We start from the raw sequence: 20,446 nt of genomic DNA, 5'->3' as shown, positions 1-20,446 counted from the left end.
TACACAATAAATAGAAAAATTCTTTCTAGTTAACACGCTGTCTTTACACAGTTGTCTGAGAAGCCCTCCACTCACGTAGCCCCTTCCCCTGCTTCTGGTAATTCAGTATATGGATTAGTTATCTCTAGTAAAGGAGAGTAAATCTGTCTTGAGGGTTTTTCACCTTGAGAGGAAGCCACGAAACCTGAACCCCGTCCTGACTTAATTGTCCTCTTCCTTTGATGAACACAGTCAGTACCCCATGGCCAGCCATGCTGTGTGGCCAGTGTGAGTCAAGTACTGTGCCTTTCTCAATATTTTCACATGTAGCACAACCATCAGGAAGTCACTGCCTGGGTATGAGTCACCGATGACATATACAGTCCCCAATGTCAGCCCAGCTCTGGCCGGGTTGGTTCCCCCCACCCCGTACCCCACAAACAGCACTGGGCCCCAAAATGGGCTTGGAAGGCTCATGTCTTGTAAGTCACCATCGCAGGTGAATATTAGGCCAGGAGAACTTTAGAAATAATAGAGGAAGTATCCTATATTCACACGATGGAATACTATGCTGCATTGAAAAACAAGGAACTCATGCAATATTATTCAAAATGGGTGACCCTGTAGGACATTATGCTGAATGAAGTATCTCAGTCACAAAAGGACAAATACTGCATAGTGCCACTGTTGTAGAACGGGACTGATATCAGGGTTGGGATGAGACTGAGAAAAAATTGGGTAAGTTATGTATACTTCATTGAAAAAGATGAGGGATAGAACAGTTTAAAAGTGATATATGATTGGGTATTATGGTTATGACAAGACTCTAGAATGAAGGTTGCATAGTGGAGCGTACTTGGGGAGGGAGGGGGATTGTATACCAATGAAGGAATTTTTCTTTTACTTTTCAAAGGGAAGAGCGAACTGGGGGTGGGCAAGGAGAAAAGTGTAATAATGAATGAATGGCAATCCAAAACCTCTGTAAATATTCATTAAAATTAATAAAATAAAATTTAAAAAAATAATACAGGAAATATGTTCACCTGGAGGTGGTTGCTGAGAAATCAAACAGCAAAATGATACCGAGTCAGTGACTGGTACACGTGCAATTCAGTGACGTTGATCATGTCGTTTGAGTAGTGCAGCCTTGCTCTCCCGAGTTTTCCTTCCTCCTCGAGGTCAGCTCACTGCCCTGTAAGGCTCCTGTCTAGTATTTTCCATTGTTGTTGTGTACAGTCGAATAGGATCTGATCCATAGTTGACCCTCCAGCGGGTTTTCAGAAACAATAAATTGCACAGGAGGAGATTGCCCATCTTGCTCCCACAAAGCAACTGGTGGATTCAAACTGCATGCCTTTGGCTTGGCAGGGCAGCTCCTGACCACTAGGCCACCAGAACTTCCATTACTGCTGTCAGTTTGATTCTATAGAGATAATTCTTAAAAGAGAAGAGTGCTCAGTCATTTCTTATTAGCTAAGTGAAACGGTTGTTTGGTTTCAAGGAACATTAGGGATATTTTGGGTCTAAGGTTTAAATAGTCTCTCAAGGTCATGGCTCCAAGGGTCTACCCAGTCTTCATGACCTCCATGGATTGTGCCCCCCCCCAAAAAAACAAATGTTGAGGGTGTTCTGGTAGCCTACTGGTAAGAAGTTGCGCTGTCAACCCCAAGGTGTGCAGTTCGAATCCACCAGCAGCTCTGAGGGAGAATGATGGGCAGTCTCCTCCATGCAGGTTAGAGCCTCTGGCAACACACTGGACATCAGCTGTGAGTCAGTTCCAACATGACGGTACACAACAACAACAACAACCAGGAGTGAGGACTCTCTCCTGTCTGATTTGAACTGGGCTCTGCAGAAACAGCTGCTGCCGAAGCAAAGACTCTCCAAGGTTAGCCTCATGCTGAGTTCTCTCCCTCCACTCACCTCCCACTCATCAGTCTTCAGGTGTAGCTGACATAGAGGGAGATCACCCGGGCAGTCTGTCTCCCAGAGTATCAGAAACAGCCTGGAACAGCGGGTGGCAAGAGAAGAGAGTGACATCAACGTAGGGAAGCTGTTCCTTGACCCCCAGAAGGTGCCTTGGAAGAAAGACTCCGGGAAGTTCAGAGCCTTGGAGATGCCCTGTAGCCCAGGTCTGTTCTGCCCAGGAGGGGTCGCCAGGGTCAGAGTCTGCGGCACAAATGGGGGTCTTTTACATCCAGCCTCTCCCACCAGGACTTGGGCTTCTGGTTTAGGACCCTCAGGATCCCTGAATTTACCTTTTGTGGTTTCCCAGCCCCTTCCCAGCTTCATGTGCAGTGCGCCCTTTGCGAGCGTGGTCTGCGACCTTCAACAAGGTGGATTGACATGGTGACTGCAGCAGTGGGCTCAAGTGTGTCAGAGATGATGATGATGGCACAAGATAGGACAGGGCTCAGAGCTGCTGTTCATAGGCTCACTAAGAGTCATCTTTGACTTGACAGCAACTAACAACAACAATAACATGGTGTGTAAGGGTCACCAAGTCCTGGGGAGAGCTGGCACTAGAGTTTGCAAAGAGCTAAATGCCATTTCCAAGCTTATGTGTCCACGAAGGAGCAGACTGGCCGGGTGCTGGTAGCGGAGAAGGGTGGGAGAGCAGGGGCAGGCCTCTGCACCCAGACAGACCTGTCTTTAGTAGCTGCAGTGAACATCCATGCATGTTGTGCACCGTACAAACCCCGGAGGCACCACTCACGTGAAAGGTGTGCAACCTGCACTTGAACCGTGACCTTGAGCTCTTTATATCGTTCTGAGCTTCAGGTTCCTCATCTAGAAGGTAGAGGAATCAATAGAATATCGTGTTGGCAGTTTAAAGAGAGTAAGTGAGATAACCTTGTGGCTAATGAGTGTTCTGCTTGTATCGATGACTAACTGCTTTCTCAAAAACGCTGGCCTGGTCCCTGTCTTCCCCGGCACCTGACGGGCACTCAGACGTGGCAGTATTTTCCCAGTTTTTAAGTCTCTTCTCCTGGAGACTTCTGGGCATTGATAAACTCCTCTCCTCAGAGGCCGAGGAGCACCTGCACTTATCTGAGAACAGTGTGAAAGATGTCTTTAGTCATAAGGAGAGAGAGGAAGAGGAAGTGGGATGGGGTGGCCCCAGTGTTGGGCTCCCTCGGGCCCTCCCTCTGAATCTCGGCTCCCTCTGCTCTTGGATCTACCTGGGATCAGGGCTCTCAGCTGGGGACTATCTCCAAAGGGGACATCCTACAGAGTAGGGTGACGTTCCTGATTGCCATGGCATCTAGTGGACTGAAGCCCGGATGCCGGTCTACGCATCCTCCAGCGTGCCGGTCAGTCCCCACAACAGGGTCAGGCGCTGAGGCCGAGAAGCTCTGGGCTAGGATTTTATACCTGCCTGTTGGCTGCCGCTGGCCAAGCCTTTTGTAAACATGCAGAACAGCAGCTCACTCCTTCTCCCCTTAAAAACAAACACACACACCAGCTATCAGCAGGCTGATTCTGCCTCGAGGTGACCCCACATGTTCAGAATAGAGCTGTACTCCTTTCAAAAGCAGATTGCCAGACCTTGGCTCTGAGGCTCTTCTGGTTGGGTTCGAACCATCAATGTTTTATTCCACAGTGGAGCGCTAGCCCTTTGCACCCTCCAGAGCCTCCCACTTCTCTCCCTGCGGGTCACTGATGGGGCAGCACAGCTCCTTGGATTCCTGAGAAGGTCAGCTTTATCCCAGACCAAATGGTGATGCTGGGAATTTCTGTTTTTCAGCCCCGCGTGGCACGAGAGGATGGCAGCCGCAGGAGAACCCCCAAAGCGTGCACTCTGCTTCTTATCGACGCTGCTTTCCCAGAATGTCCCGGAGAAGTCGGACGTCGTGCTGCGGTGCATCATAACCGGTAACCGCCCTGGCCTCTCAAACGCCAGCGGCTCACGGGACACGGAAACACCATCTGGGAAGATTTCCTGGGGAGAGTGCTCTGAGTAACTGATTGAGCAGCTAAGCCCCTGCTGTTTTTGTCAGAGAGATTTCTTCAAGGACCTTTCTGGACCAACTCTGGGACCCGTCCTCACTCCATGTTGTAGCTCTTGCTTTGCCAGCCCTCCCCCTCCGACAGATTTTTCAGACACAGGCCCAGGAGGGGTGGTGTGTGGGTTTGGTTCCAGACCATCGCACAAAGCCGGTGCCATGTCACAGCAGGTCACAATCACTGGAGGGTTTCTCAGAGCCTCTGTGACTTTTACTACGCTCACACCGTACTGTGGTCTGTGGTTGTTGTATACTGACCCACAGCTGACCCTCCAGCGGGTTTTCAGAAGCAGCACATCGTACACGGGAGGAGACTGCCCGTCCTTCTCCCTCAGAGCAGGTGGTAGTTTAAACCACCCGCCCCTGAGTTGGCAGCACAGCTCCTTAACGCTAAGCTGCCGGAGCTCCTTGTGGTCTATGATACATGTGATAAAACAGTAAAACACACAAACTTATGACAGTTAAATCAGAACCAATTCAAGACCGTCTCTTCCATCTTTGAACTCTGTCTCTGTTGGCATATGTGATCCCTGAACTCCCCACTTGGTCTCTCCACTGAGGGCTTTCTTGATAAGCAGGGAAATGGTTAGAGTGTAAGCAAAGAGTACTTAGCAAAGGCAAAGCCATTGTTGTATGTACTATTGAATAGGGGTGCTCTGATGGTCTAGTGGCAAGAAGCTGTGCTGCAATCCTGAAGGCATGCAGTTCGAGGCCACCAGTTGCTCCATAGGAGAAGGATGGGCAGTCTCCTCCCGTGTGATTAACTGCCTCTGAAAATCGTGCAAGGGTCAGCTATGGATTGGTTCTGACTTGACGGTACAGAACACCACCACCTTTGAATTGGAATCAACTCAAAAGCGGACCCTCCAGCTGGTTTTCAGAACTGCTTCCCCATGAGGCCACAAGAGCTCCCAGGGGGTAAAGCAGACACTAGCATTCCTCTTGGCTGGAGAATTCAGGTTCTGTGAGTCAGTGGATCACGTGTTGGTATTTCCAATGGCAAAGAGGATTTACTATTAAAAGGAAATGAAAATGCAGTCGGTGGGTTAGTGTGCCTCTACTACTCAAGCCCAATGGAACCAGGCTGCTCCTTGGAGGCCAGGATTTAGATGCTTTGTCTCACGTGCATTGGGCATGGGGCCAGGAGGGACCAGTCCTTGCAGAAGGACATCATGCTTGGAAGGACAGTCAGTGAAGGAGAGGAAGGCCCTGGATGAGATGGACTGACTCAGTGACTGTGACAATGGGGGTGGGTGTGTCAGAGACAGTGAGCTTGACTCAAGACAGGGCAAAGTTCAGAGCCATTGTTCACAGGGTTGCCATGAGTCATAGTGGACTCAACAGCAAATCACAGCCACCATCCAATACCAAGAACCGCACCAGTGGTCTTTTCTGTGGTGGAGGGACGCCCCTCTCTCCTGGATCCTCTTCTTCTTAAACACAGAGGGCAGTTGATGGACCTAGAGCCGAGGTGAGCTCTTCTCTTCAGTTGAATGCCTGGGCACAGAGCTGTGCCCATGGAGGTGTGCCCACCGAGGTGTGTCCATGGAAGTGTGCCCACGGAAATGTGCCCACAGAGCTGTGTCCACGGAGGTGCACCCACGGAGCTGCACCCACGGAGCTGTGCCCACAGAGCTGTGTCCACAGAGCTATGCCCACGGAGCTGTGTCCACAGAGCTGTGCCCATGGGGCTGCATCCACGGGGCTGCATCCATGGAGCTGCGTCCTCAGAGCTGCGCCCACGGAGCTGTGTCCACGGAGCTGTGTGCCCATGAATCTGTGCCCACTGAGGTGTGTCCACGGAGCTGAACACTCAGAGCTGCACCCAGGGAGCTGTGCCCACACGTTCCAAGCTCACAGCTGAGTGAGGGTTTATGGTTGTTTTTAAACCACAAATAATTTTTACAGCAGAAGGACACAAAGGTAAATTAGCAAAGGGAAAGGTGACTGTAGTATTGGTTCCCACTTCTGGGGTCCCTGGGGGTGCAGTTAATGTGTTCAGCTGTTAACTAAAACGTTGGAAGTCCCTGTCCACCCAGAGGTGCCTAAGAAGAAAGACCTGGCAGTCGATTCCTGCAGAATCAGCCATGAGGACCCTACAAAGCCAGCTCTCCTCTGACCCACGTGGGGCCACAGAGAGAGGAAGGCACACGAGGCAAAATCCAGAGAGAAGGGACACTGATATTCAACAGGGGAGCTCTGGTGCCTGTGGGTAAGAAGTTGTGCTGTAAACCCAAAGATGGGCGGTTTGAATCCACCAGCCTGTCCTTGGGAGAAAGATGGGGACTCCTCTCCTCCTGTGCGATTTATAGCCTCTGAAAATATGATGGAAAATCGGCAATGAGTTGTCCTGACTTGATAGTGATGAACTGAGTATCCAGCAGTCTCCTCCCACAAAGTCTCAAAACCCAGGCCAAGTCCTCCACCATCAAGCTGATTCCACCCTGTGACCCCTGGGAGACAGAGTGGGCTTGCCTCCGAGGCAATCTGAGTACATTCCTTAGAGGCTTTGAGTACATTTCTGGGCATTGACTTTTTATCGCAAGTGAAGATTTACAAAGCTGTACATCTCTGGGACGCCTGAGGGCCCCACTCTTCTCCTGCTGAGCAGCTGGTGGGTTCGAGTCTCTGATCTTCTGGTGAATAGCTGAATGCTGTAACCACAGCACCACTAGGGTCTAGTTCAGTCAGACACAGGAAAAAGCATGTGGTGAAGTCTGTCAGAGACACTCCGACTTAACGGGTTCTAGTCACGTGAACTCCCTCGGCCTTGCTGCTGTTGTGTGCCGTGGAGTCAGCTCCGATCCTGTTACACCAGGCAGGAGGCTGCAGTACCAACCTGGGCTCTCAGAGGCGAAGGAGGCATCTGACATGCTGTTTGCACCAACAGTGAACAGGCACAGGGACATGGGGAGTGTGGGAAGGCTCCTGAAATCTAGGTTGTTAAAGGCCAGCATGTGGTTCAAACCCACCAGCTGCACTACGGGAGAAGGATGGACAATCTCCTCCTGTGTGATTAATTACCTCTGACAACCTGCTGGAGGGTCAGCTATGGGTCGGATCCGACTCGATGGTACACAACAACAACAAAGGCCAGGGCCTTGTCATGCAGGCCTAGGAGGGAAGGCAGCCCCAGGTGTGCTCTCTTCCCTGTAGTTCAATGTCATGTTTAATAGACCCCCTCACCCCGTGCCTCCCTCCGTCCTTCCCTGTGCACATCCACAGCCATTCAGACCCCAGGAAAGCACAGTTAGCGCTGGGCGTGTGGACAAGCACCCGGAGTCTGTCCAGGAAACCCCGGTGCTTGTACCCCCCGACCCCGGCTCCCATCAATCAGTAGATGCTTGGGCCTCAGGGCCCCTCAGTATGTCTATGGGGTACCTCAGAATGCAAGATGAGGTGCTGGGACAATGTTTCCAGCAAGTAGAGGAGAGAAGAGAAGCCCCATCAGATGTAAGATCTCCAGTGGTCTAGTGGCAAGAAGCTGCTGTAATCCCAAAGGCGAATGGTTCAAGTCCACCAGCCTCTCTCTGTGGGAGGAGAATGGGCATTCTCTTCCCACGTGATTTCCTGCCTCTGAAAACTCACTGCAGGATCAGCTAGGGGTCAGTCCTCACTCGCCGGTGCACAATTAGGTACAAGACTCCACCTCACTACACTGATTCCTTTTCTGCCCGCTGATTCAAATCTGTTATCTTCCCAGGAGTGGTGAAAAAAAATAAAGAGATCAGTGAGCTGTTCAGAAATGAGGAAATTAATCAGCCTGAAGAGTGTGAATGAAAGAGTAGAGCCGCAGCGATCGGCGCGTGCTCCCCAGCCGCAGTCCATTCATGATTATAATTTTTTAAAAAGTAATATATATGCACACCCCACACCCCCCACACCCCCCACACCCCAGCAATTAAATGTTAAATGCTTCCGTGAAGCCTGTGAGGCCCTGGAGCTTCATGGGTAGAATTCTCACCTCCCATGGGGGAGACCCAGGTTCCGTTCCAGGTGAAGTCACGTCCTGTGCAGTCACCACCAGTCTGTCCATGGAGCTCTGTTTATTGCTAGGATGTGGAACCACCTTTCCCAGCACGACGTCCTCCTCCAACGACTGACCGTCCTGACAACGTGCCCAAAGGATGTGAGACCAGGTTTCACCGTCCCTGCCTCCAGGGAGCAGTGTGGCCACACGTCTTTCAAGGCGGATTTGTTCTTTTGTTAGTTCACGGAAATGCTTAATGTTCTTCTCCAGCACCTCAGTTCACAGGGATCAGTTCTCGTAAGGAAAGGTGGAGAGTCAGAGAGAGAGGGAGTCCCTCAACAAGCCGGATTGGTTCAGTGACTGTGACAATGGACTTGAGCGTATTGGAGCTGGTGCGGACGGCACTGGATAGTCCAAGGTTCAGATCTATTTTTCACAGGGCCCCTGAGTATCACAGTTGGCACTGAGACACCCAACAAAACAGTGATGTGGAACCGGCTGTGGCAGTTTCCCCAACCAAGAATAGAAGGCAGAAAGGCTGGTTGATCCGCTTCCAGCAGTAAACCCAGGAAATCCCTGTGGAAGATGGTGCTCTGATCTGAAACAGAGGGTCAGGATGGCTCAGACCGCTCTGTGGGCGCAGTCACTGTGGGTGGGTGACAGCTTGGTGTCAGCCGACTGTGATAGCCAGAATCTAGTGAGAGCTGTGGATGCCACGCTGAGGAGGACGAGGAGGGACAGGTCCTGACCAGAATCGCCTTGCTTTTCAAGGAAGCCAATTTTTGATGTGTTAGTCACTTGTCTGAGAGAGACGTGCAGCCACTCAGCAGTGGAGAAGGTCCTGCTCTTGCCTGCAGGTGGGTCAGCCCCTGGCCCGGGCACAGGCTCCTGAGCGCCTCCCTGAGACAGGGATGGGGGGAAGGTCATTGATGTTGAAAAATACATTAATGGAACGGGTAGAGATGAGGCTTATAACCAGGAGACCAAAGAGGAAGGACAGGTGATAGGGGCAGACCCACCTCCAGTCCAGGAGGGGCTGATTTCATCCCTTGTCGTGCTCACCGCCCTTGACTGAGTTTAGACCCGTAGACCTGATAGGTTAGACCAGATGGGTTACCCCCACCCCATGGGGTTTTCAAGGCTGTCCTCTTACAGAAACGGGCCGTCTTATTTTTCTCCTGCAGAGCAGGAGGTGAGTTCAAACCCATAACCTTTTGTTAGGAGCTGATTGCTTTCACCCTCAGTGCCTCCGGGGCTCCTGTGCCCTGCTACAGTTTCACAGAAGCACAGAGTTCCTCTCTTAGTGGCCTCTGAGGTGGCTTGCTTGCTGATTAAAAAAATCAATAACAAATAAGACAGAAACTCATGGATGTTCATGGGATGGATTCAGACTGGTATATTGTTCTGAAGACTGGGTTTTCCTACTTGAATGTATAGTACATTTCTTTCTAATCTTGACGACATGAAGGCATGTAAGAAAGCTTGTTGGAACATGCTGGAAACCTGCTCTGTGACAGAAGGCAGAAAAAATCCCAAGAGGAGGCTGGATTTCCTGGGGGTTTCCCCACATCAGCTTGTTAGCATCACATGCAAGGAATGATCCCCAGGGAAGGGCGAACCCCTGGTGTGAGGGAGATCCCATGGAGGTCCATTTCCATGATGCCGTCGCCCACGTGGGCACAGCCCAGCCTGGGAACCAGCCCCCCAGTACCCCCACCGCGCTCCAGAGGAAGACAGCATTGGCCAGTCCGTGCTGTTCCTCTCTTTTGTGCCCTGGCATCTGTCTGCTTTGAAGCACTGTGGGAACATAATTTCTAAAAAGATAAAATGGCCCACACACCAAGGGGAAGGGAACATTTCAAAGATGGTAGTCGCTGAAGAAGAAGATGCTATAGTGCTGCTATGACAGAGACGCCACAGCGAATGGATTTAATAAATACGAGCCGTTTAGGAGGGTCTCAGAAAACTCCCTCATTGCCAGCCAGGAAATACCAGTCACATTCCTGTCTTATTTGACTCGTAGCTGACCCTCCAGGGGGCTTTCAGAGGCTGTAGACCACATGGGAGAAGATGGCCCATCTTTGACCCACAGAACAGCTGGTGCATCCCAACTGTCTGCTTTGGGTTGACAGTGCAACTCCCGGGAGCTCTGGTGGCCTAGTGGCAAAGAAGGCACACTGCAATCCCAGAGATGCACGGTTTGAATCCACCAGGTGCTCTGCTGGAGAAGGAGGGCAATCTCCTCCTGTACCAGTCAGATCTAATTTGACGGTACACACACACACACACAACACACACAATAATAAAGTGACAGCGAAACTCCCTACCTACTAGGTCACCTGAGGTCCAAGTTCAAGGTGCTGGCTCGAAGGGAGGCTTTCTCATCATCTTGCAGGCCTAATATTCCTTGGAGATAGCCATGTGTTTGGCCTTCTCTAGATAGCCATGTGTTTGGCCTTCTCTGTTGTCAAGGAATTTCCCAAGGACCTGAGTCTGACGGGCCACACCTGGCTCTTCCGTCTTGGAGGAATTAAGATTTCCTTTCCTCTGCTGGCTTTTTTCTCTTTTTGTGACATGAAGGTGTTATGGTCACAGCTCAGGGAAACTCCTCTCGCATGGCATCTGGGCTTGGACGGAGTGAAGGGGGTTGTATTCCAATGTCATCCTCTCACGACTGTGTGGTTTATCGGATCCTGGGGGATCATCACCTAACTTCCCCACTACATCGTTGCATATGCATATTTTTGAGGGACACGAGTCAATCCATGGCAGGAGAGAATCAGAACATATCAAGGCTTGGTCAGAGAACATTGAAACCTAAAAATGTGTGACGCTTAAGGAGACTTAGTGTGTGAGTGCTGGGTTTGTAGAACTCTGGTTAATGTCCTGTAAACCATAATTTATGGGGTTAGCTTTACCATTAAAAAAATTATCTCATTATAGGGTAAAAATCTCCAAGTTGACATGTAAGTTTACCAAGTTGTGACATTTTAATCAATACTAATCACTGAATAGGGAGCTGCGGTGGCCTAGTCCTTGGGGCATCACAGGGCTGACTCAGAGGTGGCGTCTGCCTCTCTGATGGTTCAAATCCACCAGCAGCTTCATGGGAGAAAGCTGAGTAACTGCCTGCTCGATTTACAGCCTTGGAAACCCGCACGAGGTCAGGTAGGAGGCGACAGCAGTCAGGCGGAGAGGAAAACAGACTGAGGAAGAGTCTGTTCCTTTAGATAATTCTTGGATGGGCTCGCGTTACCACTGGAAGAATATACCACCCCGATTTTTGTTTTATTTCCGAGTTTTGCAATTACTTTATTAATTGTTCTTTTCAGTAAGCATTCTCCACCCCTCCACTTTGGATCTTTCACCTCCAATCAGAACAGCACCATCGTCAGCACGCTCGTGAGGGCTTATTGAAGGATGCATTTGTATCAGCGAGGGGCAGCTTTGGTTTTGTCACCTCTTTCAATGGCAGTAAACCCCCTTGTGCCCGTCTAGTTGCCTATTCCCAGAACAAAACCCGTTCTGGTTCCTGGCTCTGTGGTGTTCTTTTCTTAGAGGTACTTAATGTATTAAGGATATTCTTTCTTCTGTATCATTAGGTCAGCCTGAACCAGAGGTGACTTGGTATAAGAATGGCCGAACCATCGGTGACTGCAACGTTTCCTGTTATGAATTCTTTGACAATCAGTATACTCATGTGTTACATCTCTACAGGTGAGTGGCTGTAACTCAAGTGAGTGGCCTTAACTCGATGACTGCCCACAGCTGTCCTGATGCAGGCACGCCTCCGTTTATTGCACTTCTCTATGCAGATACTGTGGGTTTGGGTTTGGGTTTGTTTATTTACAAACAAGATGTCTGTCCAGTGCTGTTTTTTTCCAATAGCATGTGTTCAGTTTGTTTCCTGTGTCACATCAGGGGACATCACACTGTGTCACAGGTGACTCGATGGCAATAACAACAACAATGCTGCCTTTTGTTGATTCTTACAATACTTCATATGTTTCATGCTGCATTTATCTACAGTTTTCTGTAAAAACAACAACAACAACAACAATGCTGCCTTTTGTTGATTCTTACAATACTTCATATGTTTCATGCTGCATTTATCTACAGTTTTCTGTAAAATAACTACTGTATACATTGAGAAATCAACTTGCTTTTACCTGGCATTTGCCTTGTTGCATTGGTCCAGAACCAAACTTGCAGTATCTCCAGTGTATGTCTGTATTCTGTGATGTGTTTCCAGAAGGAGCCCTCCTGGCACAGTGGTTAAACGCACGGCTGCTAGCCAAGTGACCAGGGTTCAAACTCACGAGCAGCTAGCTAGCTGTGTGGGAGAAAAGGCCTGGCTATCTGCCCTGTAAAGATCACGGCGTAGGAAGGCCTGTGGGGAGTTCTAATCTATCAGAGAAGTTTTCTGTGAGCTGGAATCAATTAGATGGCACAAAACAGCAGCAACATGAGCTCAGGCCAAAGGCTGGCTCACGCTTGCTTCCAAAGTTCTAATTTTAGAGGTTCTTGGCACACAACGGCCAACATACCCAGCAAAGACATTTGCTCAGCTCTGCCCGGTAACTAATTACACTTCCCTAATTTGCTGCCATTGATGATATTAGAACTTTATTTAGACTTTTGTTCAGGGTGGTCCAGCCGTGTTCATTAAATGACCCTTTCATTTGGGTTTATTATTTCTGGAAAGTTAAAGTGTGCTAGAGGGATCATCGAGGGAAAATAATGTTTGCCTAGAGCAGCAGAGGAAAAAGGGGAGTCAGGAATGGGAGGAGGTTGTGAATGTGACTAGATGCCTCCAAGAATACGACCCCCTTTGCCGTAAGACCAGAACTGCCGAGTGCTCTGCTATCCTAACCGAACATTTAAATCAAAGATCCAATAGAAGAATCCTGATCAAAGGAGGTCAATGGACTCCAGACTTCCTGGAGCCTTGAGGTTAGATGAACCCTTGATACTATTGCTGTGAGGTAATCTTTAAACCTTAAGCTAAAAACATTCCCTGAAGTCTTCTTAAAACTAAACTGCAGTTTAGCTTAACTGGTGAAGAATATCTGCTTTGAGCATTATGCTCTTTTAAAATCTATACATATTAGATAAAATTGACAACAACCACAAAGATTAGATAGGAACCTTGGGAGGCAATGGATTTGTTTTAATGAGGGAAGAACCACTCAGAAAAGGAGGATGAGAATGGCTATAAGATGTGAACAGTGTAATCAGTGTTGTGAAAGGCACACGTAGGTGCTGTTGAATTGGTGTGTGTTTTGCGGTCTGCGTGGAGCTCTGCTGGCATCGCCCACAGGCAGCTGTGTTTCTAACCCAAAGTTACCACTTCTCTGATGGTTCAAACCCACCAGGAATTCTGAGGGGGAAAGATGGACAGTCCCTTCTCACGTAACTTAAGCCTCTGAAAGCCCCCGAAGGGTCAGCTATGAGTTGGTGGCAACTTGACGTCAGTGAAGGTTGTTTTTTGCTTTTTCAAAGAATTTTTCTATATATGTTCTCAACAACAAAATAAACAAAATGATTGAAACAAAACCCAAACCCAACACTCTACGATTGTGCAGTCTTTCATGTGTAAGATAGGAAGAAGTGGCTCACCAGGATCCCTCAACAGTCTGGTGATACAGTTAAAGTCTAGAAGCCACATCTGTGTTTATTTCAGGAAGTAGCAGAGACCAGTACCAAAGCTCAAACCCAAACCCGTTGCCCTAAAGCCAGTCCAATCTCATGGCTATCTGTATGGTGGTTTCTAGTTCTTTCTCATTCCCTAAGTACAGAAGAAATCAGGAAGCTTGATATGTAAAACAGAGAAAATGATGAAATATGCTTTGCATCCTAAATACCCATTTTCAAGGTAGTTTGACTAACAAACTCGGGACCAGGTACCATTGAGTCAATTCAAACTCAGGGGGATCCCATGTATATGAGGATCCCATGTATATGCGGCTGAGATCTATAGAGCTCTCAATGGATGAGTTTCTGGAAGTAGATCGCTAGTTTTCTTACAAAGCATCTTTGGGTGGACTTGAACCTCAGTCCTTTCCTTTGGCAGCCAAGGGCATTAATGGTACTGTGCAATTTAACTTATACCAGTGTGTTAAATACCAGTTAGTAAAATTCACAGTAAGATATTAACATAATTAAAAGTAATTTCTTATAATACTAATATCATTTTTCTCTCTCCAATATGATACCAAATTGCCTAAATTTAAATCCCAGGTCTCCCTTTTGTAAACCGTATCATCTTGGGCAAACTGCTTAACCTCTATATGCATTCATTTCCTACAACAAGGGAAGAATAAAATAAGGATGAAAGTTGTACCATCTTAATAGTCTTGTTTGGGGGATTAAATGGACACATGAAAGGATTTTAGAATATTAAAGAAATAGTGACTATTTGGTATTTTAAACCTATTCCTCACACCGAATTATCATTTTAAAGCTGGTTAAAATAGAGTATTCAGAGAGAAGGGAGGTAGCTCAGTTTGGCAGCATTTCTTCCCTTCTGCTGTATCCCTCTCAAGAGTGAAATATCATTAACATACTTGATCAAGGAATAACTGAGTAGAAATAAAGATGACTGAATCTTGCTATGTCTTGGCAAAGACAGAAAATGCTATCATCCAAGGTTGGAAAGGATTTTGTGAACTTTGTGTTCCTGTGAGCTTAAGTAGGTGTAATAAGTCTTAAGGAGATGGGTAGGACTCCTGGCACCTGAAAGGCTGCTGTATTCCCAGCCCTGGGCTGAAGCGGCTCCTGCGGCATTCTTCCTGAATGAATTTAGCAGCCACACACCGTGACAGTTCCTCATACCATGACTAGAATGCTCTTAAATGCATTCTGAGGGTCTGATGAGAAACTCCCATCTCGTCCCAGGGGTAATAGATTGGCTGCTTAAAATCGGCCATCCATCATCACAGTACAGTTGTGATGTTGTAGGTAAGTATGTCAAGAGAGTGAATGATCATAGCAGCCAGGTCATAGACTACTCAGCTTTTCCTGCGGACTCACTCATTATTTTGGAAATGGGAACCATGTGGTAGATGGCTCCTCTCACCTTGGTGCCAGCCTCTCAGGAAAATCAGTGCTAGACTAGGACAGGTAACAGATTATTTAAGAACTGTTCGTAAGACCTGGGGACAACCAGGAAAAGGTGCCCTCATGTCTTCAAATGAGGCTGAATAACTCTTAAAAATGTCACTCTGTTCACACCTCCTGGGAACATAGAGCAGAGCAGTGGTGCTAGGGAAGTTCACTGGGCAACTGAAATTCAGTCCTGCTTTGAAATTACAGAATCATGGTCAGACACTGTGAAGGACTGAAAAGATGGAGAAATGGTATTTCAGCCTAGAGATCATTAGATTGGCCCCTTCTTTCAAAGTGAACATCACAGGAAATTACTTGACAGAGGCAGCTTGTCACATAGTGAGGGTTAGAGCTGGAATTGTATGTACCCTGCTTTATCCTGAGACAGTTTCTTCATCTCTGACACACCTTCCCCAAGCACCAAAGTCATTGAGTCAATCCATCTCATCCAGGGTCTTCCTTTCCTGTGTTGTCCCTCCACCCTTCTAAGCATGACGTCCCTCTCCAAGGACTGGTCTCTCCTTGCAACATGCCCAAAGTATGTCAAACAAAACTTCAGAATCCTTGCTTCCAAGGAGCATTCTATAGGCATATGTAAATATAAATTTGTGTATACTGCACAGACATCATCCATAGATAAAATAAGGACATGAGTATAAAAATTACAGGTTTTCTCAACGTATCCAAACAACAGGTGGAATTGACTTTCTTGGTCAAAGGACTAGGGACCATAGTCTTCTGGAATAATTTAGTCAATTGGCATGACATAGTTAATCAAATTAATATTTCACATCCTTGTTTGGTAAGTAACACCTGGAGTCTTAAAAGCTTGCATCTAAGACACAACTCCTGGTCTGTACTTGTCTGGAGTAAAAGAGAATGAAGGATCCAAAGACTTAAGGAGTGGAGTCATGGCCTGAGCAAACCACACCCTCACCTACCCTGAGAACTGAAGATCTAGATAGTGCCCAGCTGTCCTTTGTGACCAGGGACACAAAAAGGGTTCTGGTTAAAATGGGAGAAGCACATAAAAATTCAAATTCATAAAAAAATGAACTTAATTTACTTTATTGATAAGGACTAGAAGAACCCTCTGTGACTATTCTGTGTTCTTAAGTTATTCTTTTAACCTAGAACAGCTCACCTTTCAGCCAAACCATCAATCAGCTTATAAAATAAACAATGCAACCAGTGAGTAATTTGCCCCTTAAAAAATTAACTACAGGAGACCAAATGGTTTAACATTTACCTAACAAGCAAATATGAGAAGGCAAGGAGGAGTAAAGGAAGCTAGATCAAGGGAAACAGAACGAACAGAATAGAAATTATGAAAACACCGACACATTGTGAAAATGGTAACTAGTGTCACAGAACAGTTTGTACGAAAACTTGTTAAAAGGGAAGCTAAGTCACTGTGTAAACTTCATACGACTGAAGTATTAAAACGAGGAGGAGGAGGAGAAAGAAGAGGTATATGACACTGAAGGGAGCTGCTTAGTTAAGATATTGAAGCGTTCACTCAGTTCCGAGTCACTGCAGGGCTGAATGTGTGAATCAGGCTGAGTGGCAGGCCCCTACCTTGGGGTGGGGTGGGGGTGGGGGTGGGGCTTTACTCCTGCTGTGCTCTCCACATTGAATGCTCTCTTCCCAAACAGCTCATGGCTAGCTCTCCCACTTCCTTCAGGTCTCTAATCAGAATCTCCTCATCCTTGAGACCTTGTCTGACCTGTCCTGTGAAATAGCGCTTCCACTCCTGAAACTGTTGCCCTGAGGTAATCTTTAAACCTTAAACCTAAAATAGCCCCTGGACTCTTCTTTAGGCCCAACAACAGTTTCATTTAATTAATGAAAAATGCCTTCCACTGTGTGTATATACAGCAGCCATGCAGAGACAACACAACCCAGCTTTATTGCTCACTTTGCACACGGCATAATGTGTGTGTGTGTGTGTGTGTGTGTGTGTGTGTGTGTGTGTGTGTGTGTGTATAGATGTGCATAGGTAAATGAGTATGTTTCTAATATACTTTAGAAAACGAATGTGGAGATTTGTACACAAAGCATGACATACAGTAAACAGTACATGTTTGAAGTGCTCGATTGGCTAAGTGTTGGTGAATATACACTCTCAGGACCCTTATCAGAGTCAAGGTCATGAACATCTCTATCTTCCCTTGCCTTCTTTCTTTCCTTGCCCTTTCTGTGCATCCAGCCTCAAGCAGGAGTGGACCTGCGTTCTGTCACTTATTAAGGATCTCTGGTGACATAGTCTGTAGAGAGTTATGCTGCTAACCTGAAGGGGGCGCCTCTCTGCTGGTTCAAATCCATTCGCAATCCCAAAGGAGAAAGAGGAACAGTGCTTTCCCATGCGATTTACAGCCTCTTGAAAACCTGCTTAAGGTTCAGCAGTGAGTCAGTTCTAACTCGGTGGTTGAGTTTTCTTTCACTTTAGGATAATTTGTACTTTCTAGAATTTTATATGAATGAGATCCTTGGGTATATGCTCTTTTATCTGGCTTCTTTAAACTTATACTGAAATTCATCCATGTAGTTGTGTGTACCAGTAGTTCATTCCTTTTTTTGTTGAGTAGTACTGCGAAGAGGAAGTTCTGGTGGCGGAGTCCATAGGGTGTTATGCTGACTGTCACAGGGCTTCATCTCTGTTGTCTCTACCGCTGATGGAATCCACTAGCTGCCCCAAGGAAGAAAGGTGGGGATTCTCCTTCCATCACAATTTACAGCCTGGAAACCCTGTGGAGAGTGACTGCAAATCGGAACTGACTTGATGGCAGTGAGTCCGAGTTTGAGTGGGCATTCCATGAGATGCTTTAATGCAGGGTAGTTGAAAAAGAGAAAGACCCTCGACAAGCTAAATTGACATAGTGGCTTCCACAACAGGCTCAGACCCAGCTACAATTCCATGAGGATGGTGGAAAATTGAGCAACGTTTTGGGTTTTTAAAAATTATTTTTGTGTGAGTGTACCATCAAATCAGATCTGACTGGTACAGGAGAAGATTGTCCCTCCTTCCCCGGCAAAGCATCTGGTGGATTCGAACCGTGCACCTCTGGGATTGTAGTTGCACCTCCTTGCCACTAGGCCACCAGAGCTCCTCTAACATTTTGTTTTTATACATCAAGTTGTAATGAGTTGGAACCAACTCAACAGCACCCAGCAAACACAACCCAGTCCCGTTGTTTGGAGCAATCCCATCCAAACGTTCATTCATTCACCTGTTGATGGACACATGCGTGGTGCCTGGTCATAATCTATACATATTTGTGTCTTTGTTTATCTGCCTGTCTCCCAACTAGAACGTAAGTTCCGTGAGGACAGACCTGAGTCATCTGTTCCCCTGTACAGCCAGTGCCTAGCACAATGCCTGGCTCGTGGTAGACCCACCGCTGTTGAGTCTGTTCTGACTCAGTGACCCTCCGCTGGGCTTCTGGGACTGTAAATCTTTACAGGATTAAACTGTCCATCTTTCTCCCACAGAGCAGCTGGCCGATTTCAATTAGCAACCTGATAAGTTACACACCGTGGCACCAAGGCTCCTTGTGCCCTGGTAGACATTCAGCAAATGTTTATGGGATGAGTTAATAAATGTTTGCGGGATGAGTTACTGAATGGCACAAGACATTTAAGTAGTTTTGTTATAGGTCCCAGGAGAGAATTCTCAGGCATTACTTTCCTTGAAAAGTAAGGAGTAATTGTAAAAGTAAAATATGAAGTCTACCATATGCCAGGTGGTTCAAGACTTGAGGGGCCAGGAGGGAATACGGTAAATAAAGCCCCTGATCTCATGATGTGGGGCTAATAGGAAGAGTGAGACAATAAAGAAACAAGGAAGTACATAATGTTTCAGGCGAAGAAAAGCTGAGGAGGGTAGAGGAAGAGAGGACCCTCTGTTGAGATGACCTGAGCAGGTACCCAGACCTTAGAGTGGAAGGGTGATTGTCACCTGAGAGAAGAATGTTCTCCTTAGAAGGAAGGAGGACAGAACCTGGAGGTAGGAGTGTGAGAGGCCACTGTGGCTGGAGAACAGTGACTGAGGACAGTCACAGAGCTTAGTAGGACAGACTATGGGGAGCAGATTATGTCGGGTCTTGTTAGCCATGGTACTACTTTGGATTTCACTTTTTGTGATGGAGGCACAGAAGGGTTTGAAGCAGAAACGAAATTTTCTGATTTTATTTCCTGTGGGAAACTGAGTGCTACAGTGAAAGTGCTGTGTTGAGGATGTACTTTTCTGCAGAGCTTGGGGGTTCAGGCACAGCTGGGGAGACACTCAAACAGCATTTGTGGTCCTCCGATGAGAGAGGGTGGCAGCTTGACCCAGGGTGGTCCTGGAGAAGGTCCAGGACCAGAAGGATAAGGAATGACCAGATGATGGGTATATTTGACCAGACTTCCTGTTGGACTGGACGTGGTGTGGGAGGGAAGGATGGACACCAAGATGAGCCACTGGAAGGTCGGAATTGCACGTTTTTATTGGATGAAGGGAACATTGATCCCTGGCTGGTGCACATCGTTAATGCATTCAACTGCTGATGGAGGGGCTGGAGGTTTGAATCCACCCAGACAGACCTCAGAGAAAAGGCATGGCAATCTGAAAATGCAACCATTGAAAACCTACAGAGCACAGTTCTATTCTGATGCACTTGGGGTTGCCATGAGTCAAAGACATTTGTTTCTGCATAGGGAAAAGAAGGCACAGGTAGGGAAAGGAAGAGTTGGTAGGGGTGTGGCATGACAAGGAGACCTGGTAGCACAGCAGGTAAGTGTTTGGCAGCTAACCGGAAGGTCAGCACTTGAGACTCCGTGGGAGAAAGATGCGGCAGTCTACTGTAAAGACTGCAGCCTTTGAAGCTCACCGGGCCAGTTCTACGGCATCCTATAGAGTCACTGTGTGTTGGACGCTCTCAACAACAGTGGGTTTCACTTGGCTTCTCTGGTGTTTGATGAGTTCGGTTTTGTTGCTGTTTGGTGCCACTGAGTCTATGAATAACAGATCTGAACCTTGTCCTAGCCTTCGCCATCCTCACAATTTCTTACATACCTGCGTCCATTGATAATGTCACAGTGTCTGGCTTGTTGAGGATATTCCTCTCTTTCTCTGAGTCTCCACTTTCCCCGGCATGACGTCTTTTCCCAAGGAATAGCCTCTCCTGACAATATACACAAAATGAGTGAGACGAAGCTTCATCCTCCTCGCTCCAGGGATCACCCTGACTGCATTTCCTCCAAGACAGATTTGTTTGGTTTTTTGGCAGTCCATGCGATATTCAGTACGCTTCTCCAACACAACAGTCCAAAGATGTCGATGCCTCTTCTGTCAGCCTTATTCATTGTCCAAGTTTTTTGGCTTTCCTATTCTCAGCTAACT

At 47.4% G+C, this 20,446-nt stretch overlaps 1 protein-coding gene across 1 annotated transcript in view; it reads left to right on the top strand.

Moving 5' to 3' along the window:
* Nucleotides 1–3,263: 3,263 nt before the first annotated feature.
* Nucleotides 3,264–20,446, top strand: part of ALPK2 (alpha-kinase 2) — a 109,985-nt gene continuing 92,802 nt past the window's right edge. Inside the window, exons 1-2 of the mRNA XM_006891761.1 lie at nt 3,264–3,293; nt 3,728–3,855. Coding sequence (XP_006891823.1) covers nt 3,264–3,293; nt 3,728–3,855 — 158 coding nt within the window. The remainder of the gene's footprint in view (nt 3,294–3,727; nt 3,856–20,446) is intronic.

Source organism: Elephantulus edwardii, unplaced genomic scaffold (genome assembly GCF_000299155.1).
Source record: "Elephantulus edwardii isolate Elephantulus edwardi_28Jun2011 unplaced genomic scaffold, EleEdw1.0 scaffold00103, whole genome shotgun sequence".
In the NCBI taxonomy this organism is placed as follows: domain Eukaryota; kingdom Metazoa; phylum Chordata; class Mammalia; order Macroscelidea; family Macroscelididae; genus Elephantulus; species Elephantulus edwardii.
Note: the sequence above shows the minus strand (reverse complement) of the source record. Positions and strands in the feature narration are given on the sequence as shown.